The 14004-nt window shown below is 42.9% G+C and overlaps 1 protein-coding gene across 2 annotated transcripts in view; it reads left to right on the top strand.

Moving 5' to 3' along the window:
* LOC139564739 (protein FAM171A2-like) overlaps positions 1 to 14004 on the top strand; it is a 71665-nt gene that overhangs the window by 25678 nt on the left and 31983 nt on the right. For both annotated transcript variants that reach the window (XM_071384507.1, XM_071384506.1), the window contains exon 3: positions 2505 to 2597. In XM_071384507.1, the coding sequence (XP_071240608.1) occupies positions 2505 to 2597 (93 nt within the window). The remainder of the gene's footprint in view (positions 1 to 2504; positions 2598 to 14004) is intronic.

The following is a 14004-nucleotide window of genomic DNA, read 5'->3' as shown; positions in this document are numbered from 1 at the left end:
GATATGGCTGGGACAATGCTGGGAGAAAAGGCCTAAAAAACTATACAGACAATTTCTTCATCAAACAACACTGTTTCACGATGCATCAGTGACATGGCAGGAGATGTTTTGAAACAATTACTGCTTCGCATACATGCCAGTGAATTCTATGCGTTACAGCTGGATGAGTCAACAGATGTGGCGGGCCTGGCACAGCTCCTGGTATATATCCGTTACGTTTATGGGGGGTCAATTAAGGAAGACATCCTCTTCTGCAAACCACTGGAAACCAGGACTACAGGAGAGGATATTTTTAAAGTACTGGACAGATTTGTGACATCAAATGTCATGACAGCCATGACAGGGAGACATAGTGGAGTGGTAACGCGCGTTCAAGCAGTTGCTCCCGACGGCAGTTGGGTACACTGAAGCATCCACCGAGAGGCTGTTGCTGCCAAGGGAATGCCTGACAGCTTGAAAGAAGTTTTGGATACTACAGTGAAAATGGTTAACTTTGTTAAAGCAAGGCCCCTGAACTCTAGTGTATTTTCTGCATTATGCAATGATATATTATATGATATGGGCAGCGACCTTGTAATGCTTTTACCACATACAGAAGTGTGCTGGTTATCAAGGGGCAAAGTATTGACATGTTTTTTTTAATTGAGAGAAGAGCTTAAAGTGTTCTTTACTGACCATCATTTTCACTTGTCTGACCGCTTGCATGATGACGAGTTTCTCACACGACTGGCCTATCTGGGGGATGTTTTTTCTCTGCTGAATGATCTGAATCTAGGATTACAGGGACTCTCTGCAACTACATTCAATGTGCGGGACAAAATTGAGGCTATGATTAAGAAGTTGGAGTTCTTTTCTGTCTGCATTAACAAGGACAACACACAGGTCTTTCCATCATTGAATGATTTTTCTGTGTGCAAATGAACTCAAGCTTATGGACAATGTCAAATGTGATATAGCGAAGCACCTGAGTGAGCTGGGTGCGCAATTGCACATGTACTTTCCCGAAACGGACGACAGAAACAACGGGATTCGTTAATCCTTTCATGGCCTGCCTCCAGTTCACTTACCGATATCTGAACAAGAGATCCTCCACAAAATTGCAACAAGCGGTTCTGTGAAAATGTAATTTAATCAGAAGCCACTGTCATATTTCTGGACAGGGTTCCGCTCTGTGAGAGTTTCTTGCCTTGGCAAATCTCGCTGTTAAGACACTGATGCCCTTTGCAACCACGTACCTACTGTATGTGAGAGTGGATTCTCGGCCTTCACAAGCATGGAAACTAAATACAGGCACAGACTGTGTGTGGAAACTGATTTAAGACTGAGACTCTCTCCAATACAACCCAACATTGCAGAGTTGTGTGCATCCTTTCAAGCACACCCTTCTTATTAACCAATGGTGAGTTATTCACCATTTTTGATGAACAAATAAGGTTTTATATGTAAGATGGCTAAATAAAGAGCAAAATTATTGATTATTATTATATTATTATTTGTGCCCTGGTCCTATAAGAGCTCTTTGTCACTTCCCATAAGCCGGGTTGTGACAAAAACTCACACTCATTCTTATGTTTAATAAATGTATTGTATAGTGTGTGTGTGGCAGGCTTGCAATGATGGCAAAAAAACAACATTTGAGGGTGCGCTGACCCTGGTGCTAGAGGGGGTACGCAGCTGGAGGTTGAATGTTTGAAGGGGTACAGGACTATAAAAAGTTCGGGAACCACTGGTCTACACCCTTTCGAGATATAATCCAATAGATATACCTCTCTTGACCAGCAAAGCATACACATGTCAGGAGTGTCAAGACAGCACACATCCTTCCACACCCCCCTGAACACAGACGAAAGAATAGAGAGGCTTGTCAATGTCAAGAGTGTTTTGAATCTATCCTGAGCGCTTTCCCTCTGGGTGGATTTCAATGCCTCGTCACAATCGCCCTTTCAAAAAGAAGCTCAGATGTTAACGAACGGAGACTGTTGTTGCTCATTACCTGTCTCTCCTCTGGTGGACTCGGGTTGCAGACACACACACACACACGAGCACACACTCCTTACAGTCTGACTGACAGGGAGGGAACTCTCAGGTGGGATGCGCCAGGATTTCCTCACCTCGCTATACGTATATAGTACACTCTGTGGACCGCTGAGGAAGGAGGCGGGCTGGTTTCGTTATATAACCCCACGCCAGGTGCATTGTTGTCTTGCTGCATAGCTGGAAACACTTTGCGAAGGGAGAACTGTAGGTCATGACTGTCTCTCTGTGTTTGATAAACATTGTTTTGTTATGACTGGGGGGGGGGGGGGGGGGGGGTGAGGACAATACCACAGCAGTCAACAGAGACAGGTGTGTCTGATTGATGACTGATCTGTCATAACTAACTCATGTTTGTCTTGTTTCTCTCTTCCTCTCTCTCCTCTCTCTTTCCCTTTTCCTCCTCACTTTTCCTTCCTCCCTCTCTCTCTCTCTCTCTCTCTCTCTCTCTCTCTCTCTCTCTCCCTCAGTGTATGCTTCAGTCAGCCTCTACTTGCTCCCCCAGCGGCCTGCGACCCTGATCCTGTATGATGACATAGTCCAGGTGCTGCTGGGATCCCCAGGTGAGTCTCTACATACTATACCTGGTCTGCCTGGTCCTGTATGTGGTTCTGTCTGGCTCAGTTGGTAGAGCATGGCACCTGCAGCACTGGGATTGTGGGTTTGTTTCACGGGCCCACCCATTTGTGAAATGTATGCATGCGTGACTGTAAGTCACTTTGAATAAAAGCGTCTTCTAAATGGCGTATACAAAAATTTAAAATATATACCTATCTCCACACTATACTTACGGTCTACTTTTACATATCTCTCCTCTTCTCTCCTCTTCTTCCAAAGGAAAATATCCATTACAAAATGTCTGGCTTGTGGCTTTTCAACTCTTCTCAATATGGCCTTAGATCAGTAATCACACATTTTGAGGGCCCAAATATATCTTCACAGTGGACTGTTAGGGTAGTAGCAGTGCTTGATATAACACATAAAGCCTAGCATTGGGTTCAGTGCACCCTAGCACAGACAGAACAGATACTGTATTATGGCCCTACTATAGCCACCGGGCGTCCGGCGTTGCCATCAGCCGTCAACCGTTGAGGAAATGCTTCCTTTGAAATCAATGGAAGCTGCTTCACTGCCCGTGTTGCTTTCACCTTGCGTCATGTCCAATGACAGCATCCCAAGTTCAAGATCGGCAAGGTAACATTTTTTATGTCTGGCCTCCCGAGTGGCGCAGGGGTCTAAGGCACTGCATCACAGTGTTGCAGCGTTGCTACAGCCTGGGGTAAATGTTTTTCTAAAAAATCTTGATGTCTGACGCGTGCTCTCATTTTATCATGTGAATTGAAATAATGATGTCAGAAGAAGCTAGAAGAAGAAGAAGCTTCTACTAGCTAGCTAGCTACATTGACTAGCTAGGTTCACAATGTAAACAAAAGCAACTTGTGAAATTAGAGGATATTTTAGGACAACCACTAGCAACAATTTAAAAGTGCATTATGCAGAAATCACTCCGCCATTTCCTAGTTGCTAAAATTCAGTTTGTGACAAAACAAGCGCGGGGAATCATTGTACCATCTAAACTGTTGTGAAATATATTTTGAATAACCTAAAATTTTGCATTTTCAGCTTTTTGAAGGTGGCGTACATAACCAAAAGTAAAAGAACGCAAAAACAAAACTAAAGAATGGGAAGCACAGAAATAGCGCACATACTGTAGAGCAGATCTACCACTTTCAATGAGAATGACAGATCTATAACTCTAGAATTTGGTCAGGTCGCCCAAAAAGTTACATATTGTAGATTTAATGAGTACCTGTGAAAAACTGGACCAATGCTATAGTACTTACGCACAATCAATGAATATAGTACATTAGGCAAAATAGAATCAAGATGCTCTCCCCCTCTGCTCCTCTCCACTCTCAAAACAAAGCTCTGTGTAGCAGGTAAAATGCAACAGCGACACGCGTATAGTGGAGCTGAAGAGTAAGTGGCAGAACAAATGGAGCTAACAAGCCTCTCTGTATTCAAAGCCAGTTACATCACTAGTACATCACCCGGCCGCTAAACTACAGCAAAAGAGAAACAGGCTCTTATTGCCAAATCAGCTAATCGCAGTTCTTAGTTTTGTGTGTGTGTGTGTGTGTGTGTGTGTGTGTGTGTGTGTGTGTGTGTGTGTGTGTGTGTGTGTGTGTGTGTGTGTGTGTGTGTGTGTGTGTGTGTGTGTGTGTGTGTGTGTGTGTGTGTGTGTGTGTGTGTGTGTGTGCGCGCGGGCATCCGTGCGTGTGTGTGTGGATGGTGTGTGTGTGCACGTGTGTGTACATACGTTCACGGTTTTGTGTGTGTGTGTGTTTATTACTCAGATCCGTTAAAATACACTCGTAACTTTCCACATTATTGACAGTGCCAATAAACCAGCAATACAGAAGATGAAGCATGCAAATTAAATCGACCTAGATGCAACACTCTATCTGCCTCGAGGCATTTGTAGGCAAACCAAACAGGCTATAAATGTCTTCCAGAATTTACACCTGTCTAGGAATGGGCTGGGTGTAAAGTGCATGCTTTGTTCATCTCTATGAAATAAATTCAAGAAAGACCTATGGATTCACCAGTCATATTTCCGTATGATTTTAATAATTGCTTTCACAGTGGCAGCAGTGCGTACTATTGTTGTGTTGTTATAGCCCACATTATGGGATGTGATCGATAAGTCTCTGTTTAATGCTAGCCTCTGGGTGTGAAAATCGAATTCAATCATATGTATTTTCAACCCCCTTTTTACATCAGCAGTTGTCGCCTAGTGCTTTACAGATACCCAGCCTCAAGCCAAAAAGAGCAAGCAATGCAGAGGCAGACGCACAGTGGCTAGGAAAACAATCATGACCTGCAGTTGGGGATGTGGGGTATGTGTTTCGGGTAATGCTGGGTAGGAACAGTACCCGCTAATTTAAGAAAATAATGTTCTATCTTTACGTCTATATTCCTCTTAGATATACAGTATGAGGTGTTAGTAATAATCACAGTGTACACCTCCCTGTCTTCTCGCCCTCCTTCTTCCTCATTCTCTTCATCTCTGTCAGTTTCTCTGCTTACGCAGACAGTACAGTGCTGTACGTGGTGCCACAGCCAAGTGAATTAAATATATAACCATGGCGTCATCCCTCAACGTCCTGTCACCTGTCCAGTCCAATGAGTGAGCCAGAATGATGTAATCCGCTCCAAACAAGGCCCCTTAGGAAAGCTGTACACGTGACATGCTCACACTTTCTCTGTAGTTCATGCTCTCTCTCTCTCTATTTCTCTCTCTCTTCCTTTCTCTCAGACCCACACAACACACATTCTCTCTACTGTCTATCAACTGAATCTCCATACCTCCCCAACCTCCTATATCTCTCTCTCTCTCTCTCCCTCTCTCTCTCTCTCTTCCCCCTCCTCTCTGAACTGTCATGCCCAGGGCCCCTGACCCAGCAGTTTTCCCTTATCTCCTTAACGATCCCAGAATCTGGGACCGACTTGACTGTATGTGTGCGTGACAGGATGAGAGGCATTTATTGTGACTGCAGCACATTGATTTCTGTACCAACAGCCTCAATGAGAGCCCTGTCTGTCCCCTTTAATTATGCCCCGGACAGCTGTCTCTCCTCCTCTGCTCGTCCCTCTGTCAAGAGGGTCTTTCATGACATAATTGACTACATATTACTCCACCCCCCTGTGGGGTTTTAGTAGTGTGTTGACGATCTGTGGCAATGAGGTAGTTGTATGTACAACTGTTGTACAAACTTACCCCACCAGACATGCCACCAGGGGTCTTTTCACTGTCCCCAAATCCAGATAAAACTCCCTTCCATCTCATATTGCTGTAATGAACAGCCAACATGGTTTCAAAAAACAGTTAAAGCAACACCTCACGGCACAACGCCTCTCCCCCATTTGACCTGGATATTTTGTGTGTATTGTATGTATTGATATGTAGGCTATGTGTGCCATTTTTTTTATTTATGTAGTTCTGTCCTTGAGCTGTTCTTTTCTATTAATGTTCTGTATTATGTTTCATGTTTTGTGTGGACCCCAGGAAGAGTAGCTGCTGCTTTCGCAAAAGCTAATGGGGATCCTATTAAAATGCAAAAAATATCAAACCGGCTCCAATGACCAGCTACCCCTGTGTTCTTAGTTAGTTAGTCAGGTTTGAATACTACTTAATTGAATCAGGATGAGATACAGTTACACAACTCTCTTGTTAACATGCTGGAGCATCTGGCAACTTTTATAGAGGGACATGAATGGAGGATGTGGTCGTTTTGCTGACACACTTACACGTACACACACACACACACACTCTCACACAGGCTCTCCCACTCTCTCCCGCTCTCTCCCAATGCCTCCAGAGTATTCTTGCTCAGTCAGTTAAGCGAGGAGCAGTTTAGCACGTTTTCTCTGCTGTCTCTTTAAGCGGTAGAGCCGAGTCTCTCAGAAGGACTAAGCACGGCAGTGTATCACGACGAGTGCCCTAGTAACAGGGAGAAGAAAGTCAGTAGATCTCTGTGCTGATGGATTGGAACTGATGAGAGGCCATCTGAAAGTGCAGCTCTCAGTGCTAAAGACTGGTCACCATGGAGACAACCGGTGGCAGGAAACGAAAGAGTTTTGAAGAGGTAGAGGAGTGCCAATGAGGGGGGAGAGGAGAGGGGGGTGCTTTTCAAGCTGTGTTTGACAAAACCAAAAATGCTGTGTTTGGTAGAATGGGATTGTTAGTGTGGCTGTGTACTTGAAAGCATGCAGCACGTGATTGGTGTAATTAAGCTGTGTAATCACAAGGTATGTTTAGTATTTGGTCAACATTGTAGCCTTGTTTAATTGTTGTTCCACTCAGTGTTATTGACATTATGGTTGAAACATCATTGCACAAGTAGTAGCAGCTACTGTATATCATTCAAAGAGCCTGCAATAAAGGCATCATTGTACAACCTTGATATGTTTTCCTCTTTTGTTACCTTGTTTTAAAGATGATTCAATATACGTTAACCACATAACACATCCACCTCTACGCAGACGACACCATTCTGTATACATCTGGCCCTTCTTTGGACACTGTGTTAACACACCTCCGAACGAGCTTCAATGCCATACAACACTCCTTCCGTGGCCTCCAACTGCTCTTAAACGCTAGTAAAACTAAATGCATGCTCTTCAACCGATTGCTGCCCGCACCCGCCCGCCCGACTAGCATCACTACTCTGGACGGTTCTGACTTAGAATATGTGGACAACTACAAATACCTAGGTGTCTAGATAGACTGTAAACTCTCCTTCCAGACTCATATTAAGCATCTCCAATCCAAAATTAAATCTAGAATGGGCTTCCTATTTCCTTTTGGTTTTGTTACCAAAGCCCCATATTCTACCACTGCGACCGGTATACTCTCGTCGGCTGGCCCTCACTACATATTCGTCTTCAGACCCACTGGCTCCAGGTCACCTATACGTTTTTGCTAGGTAATGCTCCGCCTTATCTCAGCTCACTGGTCACCATAACAACACCCACCCGTAGCACGCGCTCCAGCAGGTATATCTCACTGGTCATCCCCAAAGCCAACACCTCCTTTGGCCGCCTTTCCTTACAGTTGTCTGCTGCCAATGACTGGAACGAATTGCAAAAATCGCTGAAGTTGGAGACTTATATCTCCCTCACTAACTTTAAGCATCAGCTATCTGAGCAGCTTACCGATCGCTGCAGTTGTACATAGCCCATCTGTAAATAGCCCATCCAACTACCTACCTCATCCCCATATTGTTTTTATTTACTTTACTTTTTTGCTCTTTTGCACACCAGTATCTCTACTTGCACATCATCATCTGTACATCTATCACTCCCGTGTTAATTTGCTCAATTGCAATTACTTCACTACTATGGCCTATTTATTGCCTTACCTCCTTACTCCATTTGCACACACTGTGTATAGATTTTTCTATTGTGTTATTGACTGTACTTTTGTTTATCCCATGTGTAACTCTGTGTTGTTTTTTGTTGCACTGCTTCGCTTTATCATGGCCAGGTCGCAGTTGTAAATGAGAACTTGTTCTCAACTGGCCTACCTGGTTAAATAAAGGTGAAATAAATACAAAATAACACTCACTCTATCTTTGCCCATAAAGCCTACATTTCTCTTTCTCTCAGAATCCCCCCATTGTCATGTGGGTTCAGAACAGAGCTACGGAAACAGGCCATGGTTGAGTTGACTCTCCTATATGTTGTGTTGCGTAGCGTGTGTTAAGTCTCTTGGCTCAGACGTTATAATAACGCGTTACTGGGGTTGAAGCAGTGTTACACACAATTAATTGGAGCAACACGGGAGGCTTAGTTATCCCCTCGACAGTCCTTTGGCGGAGCCATATTCAGGCTCTGAAGGTACTTTGCTATGAGTGGTTGTTAGCCAGTCATAGGCCCTAGAAGTGTGTCTAAACCTTTACTCATCTGGTTGTGTGTCTCATCTGTGTGCTTCATGATAGAGACCATAGTAGGGTTATCGACAAGGTTATTTCTCAGCTATGGCATTGAGCATGATGTGTCCACATCGACAGAAAAACCTCCAGGGAAAGTCAATTGGTTGCCTCAAAAAATGGGTAAACACATACAGTGTCAGCAGTTAGTGACTGCAACCTAGCTAACATGAATCATGCTGTGATTCAATCACTGCATCCCAGCTGTACTTCTAACTCAAATGTCAAGCTTTTACAACACACCCAGTCAAGCCTTTACCACAGACACACACACAAGCACACGCACGCGCACACACGTGCACGCGCGCACGCACACACACACACGCACACACACACATAACATTATTTACAGCAGCCTCCGCCTCTGGCATATGCTGCTCTTTAGTGGCTACACTCGGTAGTCACGCTCTCCCATCATGCCTCCCTCCATATGCTCTGCCCCCTCCATTGTTTCTGTTGTTGCTCTGTGATGTCGGACGGAACACCTGGGCCTTGTCTGTTGGTATGGAAATGAGGGAACCAAGGGTACAGAGCGTTCACAAAAATCACACTTGTCCTATCTCATTCCGCTGTCTCTAAGCCAAGCCATGTCCCAGCATCAAGCCATTTTCTATGTTGATTAGTGCTGTGGCGTATAGCACAATTATTCAGCAGCATCAATTTAGTACGAAGCCCTGTCTTTGTTTCTGGATGAGGTAGGGGCATGGATTTTTATGCGTATGGAACATTTCTGGGATCTTTTATTTCAGCTCATGAAACATGAGACCAACACTTTACATGTTGCGTTTATATTTTTATTGAGTATATACAGTCGTGGCCAAATGTTTTGTTGAATGACACAAATATTAATTTCCACAAAGTTTGCTGCTTCAGTGTCTTTAAATATTTTTGCCAGATGTTACTGTGGAATACTGAAGTATAGTTACAAGCATTTCATAAGTGTCAAAGGCTTTTATTGACAAGTACATGAAGTTGATGCAAAGAGTCAATATTTGTAATGTGGACCCTTCTTTTTCAAGACCTCTGCAATCCGCCCTGGCATGCTGTCAATTAACTTCTGGGCCACATCCTGACTGATGGCAGCCCATTCTTGCATAATCAATGCTTGGAGTTTGTCAGAATTTGTGGGGTTTTGTTTTTCCACAAGCCTCTTGATGATTGACCACAAGTTCTCAGTGGGATTAAGGTCTGGGGAGTTTCCTGGCCATGGACCCAAAATATCGATGTTTTGTTCCCCGAGCCACTTAGTTATCACTTTTGCCTTATGGCAAGGTGCTCCATCATGCTGGAAAAGGCATTGTTCGTCACCAAACTGTTCCTGGATGGTTGGGAGAATTTGCTCTCGGAGGATGTGTTGGTACCATTCTTTATTCATGGCTGTGTTCTTAGGCAAAATTGTGAGTGAGCCCACTCCCTTGGCTGAGAAGCAACCCCACACATGAATAGTCTCAGGATGCTTTACTGTTGGCATGACTGATGGTAGCGCTCACCTTGTCTTCTTTTTCGGATGCCACAAACAATCGGAAAGGGGATTCATCAGATAAAATGACTTTACCCCAGTCCTCAGCAGTCCAGTGCCTGTAACTTTTGCAGAATATCAGTCTGTCCCTGATGTTTTTCCTGGAGAGAAGTGGCTTCTTTGCTGCCCTTCTTGACACCAGGCCATCCTCCAAAAGTCTTCGCCTCACTGTGCGTGCAGATGCACTCACACCTGCCTGCTGCCATTCCTGAGCAAAATCTGTACTGGTGGTGCCCCGATCCCGCAGCTGAATCAACTTTAGGAGATGGTCCTGGCGCTTGCTGGACTTTCTTGGGTGCCCTGAAGCCTTCTTCACAACAATTGAACCACTCTCCTTGCCTGTGAAGCCCTTTTTGTGCAAAGCAATGATGACGGCACGTGTTTCCTTGCAGGTCACCATGGTTGACAAAGGAAGAACAATGATTCCAAGCCCCACCCTCCTTTTGAAGCTTCCAGTCTGTTATTCGAACTCAATCAGCATGACAGAGTGATCTCCAGCCTTGTCCTCGTCAACACTCACACCTGTGTTAACAAGAGAATCACTGACATGTGGTCAGCTGGTCCTTTTGTGGCAGGGCTGAAATGCAGTGGACATGTTTTTGGGGGATTCAGTTCATTTGCATGGCAAAGAGGGACTTTGCAATTAATTGCAATTCATCTGATCACTCTTCACAACATTCTGGAGTATATGCAAATTGCCATCATACGAACTGAGGCAGCAGACTTTGTGAACATTAATATTTGTGTCATTCTCAAAACTTTTGGCCACGACTGTACATGTCACGTTCCTGACCTTATTTTCCTTTATTTAACTTTGTTTGGTTGGTCAGGACGTGAACTGGGTGGGTAGTCTATGTTGTGTGTTTCTATGTTGGGTTCAATGTGTTGCCTGATATGGTTCTCAATTAGGGCCAGGTGTTTGACGTTTCCTCTGATTGAGAACCATATTAAGGTAGGCTGTTCACACCGTTTGTAGGTGGGTAATTGTCTATGTGTAGTGTTTAGTGTCAGCACTATTTTGTTTGAATAGCTTCACGGTCGTCTGTTTGTTGTTTTGTTCGTCTTCATAATAAAAGAAGATGTCTTTCTATCACGCTGCGCCTTGGTCCACTCTTCTTCAAAGTTACGACGATCGTGACAGTACATTTGAAGTCGGAAGTTTACATACACTTAGGTTGGAGTCATTAAAACTAGTTTTTCAACCACTCCACACATTTATTGTTAATTAACAAACTATAGTTTTGGCAAGTTGGTTAGGACATCTACTTTGTGCATGACACAAGTAATTTTTCCAACAATTGTTTACAAACAGATTATTTCACTTATAATTCACTGCATCACTTTTCCAGTGTGTCAGAAGTTTACATACACTAAGTTGACTGTGCCTTTAAACAGCTTGGCAAATTCCACAAAATTATGTCATGGCTTTAAAAACTTCTGATAGGCTAATTGACATAATTTGAGTCAATTGGACGTGTACCTGTGGATGTATTTCAAGGCCTACCTTCAAACTCAGTGCCTCTTTGCTTGACATCATGGGAAAATCAAAATAAATCAACCAAGACCTCAGAAAAAATGGTAGACCTCCACAAGTCTGGTTCATCCTTGGGAGCAATTTCCAAACGCCTGAAGGTACCGCGTTCATCTGTGCAAACAATACTACGCAAGTATAAACACCATGGGACCACGCAGCTGTCATAACGCTCAGGAAGGAGACGCGTTCTGTCTCCTAGAGATGAATGTACTTTGGTGCGAAAAGTACAAATCAATCCCAGAACAACAGCAAAGGACTTTGTGAAGATGCTGGAGGAAACAAGTACAAAAGTATCTACATCCACAGTAAAACGATTCCTATATCGACATAACCTGAAATGCCACTCAGCAAGAAAGAAGCAACTGCTCCAAAACCGCCATAAAAAAGCCACACTACGGTTTGCAACTGCACATGGGGACAACGATTGTACTTTTTGGAGAATTGTCCTCTGGTCTGATGAAACAAAAATAGAACTGTTTGGCCATTATGTCCATCGTTATGTTTGCAGGAAAAAGGAGGCTGGCAAGATGAAGAACACCATCCCAACCGTGATACACGGGGGTGCCAGCATCATGTTGTGGGGTGCTTTGCTGCAGGAGGGACTGGTGCACTTCACAAAATAGATGACATCATGAGGCAGGAAAATTATGTGGATATATTGATGCAACATCTCAAGACATCAGTCAGGAAATTAAAGCTTGGTCGCAAATGGGTCTTCCAAATGGACAATGACACCAAGCTTACTTCCAAAGTTGTGGCAAAATGGCTTAAGGACAACAAAGTCAAGGTATTGGAGTGGCCATCACTCCAATACCTTGTTGAGTGTATGTAAACTTCTGACCCACTGGGAATGTGATGAAAGAAATAATAGCTGAAATAAATCATTCTTTCTACTATTATTTTGACATTTCACATTCTTAAAATAAAGTGGTGATCCTAACCTATAACAGGGAATTTTTGCTAAAATTAAATGTCAGGAATTGTGTAAAACTTAGTTTAAATGTATTTGGTTAAGGTGTATGTAAATTTCCGATTTCATTTGTATATTCACTACCGTTCAAAAGTTAGAAATGATTAAGATGGGCAAAAGAACACAGACACTGGACAGGAATTCTGCCTAGAAGGCCAGCATCCCGGAGTCGCCTCTTCACTGTTGACGTTGAGACTGGTGTTTTGCAGGTACTATTTCATGAAGCTGCCAGTTTAGGACTTGTGAGGTGTCTGTTTCTCAAACTAGACACTCTAATGTACTTGTCCTCTTGCTCAGTTGTGCACCACTCCTCTTTCTATTCTGGTTATAGCCAGTTTGCGCTGTTCTGTGAAGGGAGTAGTACACAGCTTGTACGAGATCTTCAGTTTCTTGGCAATTTCTCGCATTGAATAGCCTTCATTTCTCAGAACAAGAATAGACTGATGAGTTTCAGAAGAAAGTTCCTTGTTTCTGGCCATTTTGAGCCTGTAATCAAACCCACAAATGCTGATGCTCCAGATACTTAACTAGTCTAAAGAAAGCCAGTTTTATTGCTTCTTTAATCAGGAAAACAGTTTTCAGCTGTGCTAACATAATTGCAAAAGGGTTTTCTAATGATCAATTAGCCTTTTGAAATGATAAACTTGGATGAGCTAACACAATGTGCCATTGGAACACAGGAGTGATGTTTGCTGATAATGGGCCTCTGTACGCCTATGTAGATATTCCATAAAAAATCAGCCGTTTACAGGTCAATCGTCATTTACAACATTAACAATGTCTGCACTGTATTTCTGATCAATTTGATGTTATTATAATGGACATAAAAAATCTAAGTGTATGTAAACTTCTGACTTCAACTGTATACAGTACCAGTCAAAAGTTTGGACACACCTACTCATTCATTTATTTTGGCTGCAATTTCTGAAGCTCTAACCACCCCTAACTTGTCACAACACAACTGATTGGCTCAAATGCATTAATTCTTGTGTAGTCTTAACAGTCTGTATACTCCCCTTGTCCTAAGGGTAAAAAATGACCCACGTTCACTAAACCTCTAAAATAAAGCAGCTTAATTTAATTACAAACCCTAAATATATTTTGCATGAAGAAACAACCTGTCATTCATCACAAACTTTGTGAATATTTGGGTTTTCCCTCTTCACAATGCAGAAAGACTGCATTTAGTCATAATTGTTTTGTTTATTAAAGTAGAGGTTTATTATTATTATTATTATTATTGCTAAAGGTACTGCATAGGTGTAAACATATATTTTTTAACTAGAGATAGCACTTGTATAGCCTAAGGAAGTAGCAGAAATGTGCAGAAAGTAGTTTTGAATGCATTTTATTGAAGGGAAACAATAAATCTTGAACTGTTTTGCAACATAGTGATATATTCTGATATACTGTACAATGAGGAATTCAACTACAAAATACTAGTCTTCTCCCA

This window comes from Salvelinus alpinus, chromosome 36 (genome assembly GCF_045679555.1).
Source record: "Salvelinus alpinus chromosome 36, SLU_Salpinus.1, whole genome shotgun sequence".
Classification (NCBI taxonomy): Eukaryota; Metazoa; Chordata; class Actinopteri; order Salmoniformes; family Salmonidae; genus Salvelinus; species Salvelinus alpinus.
The sequence above is the reverse complement of the archived record's forward strand: the minus strand, read 5'-3'. Positions and strand labels throughout refer to the sequence as shown.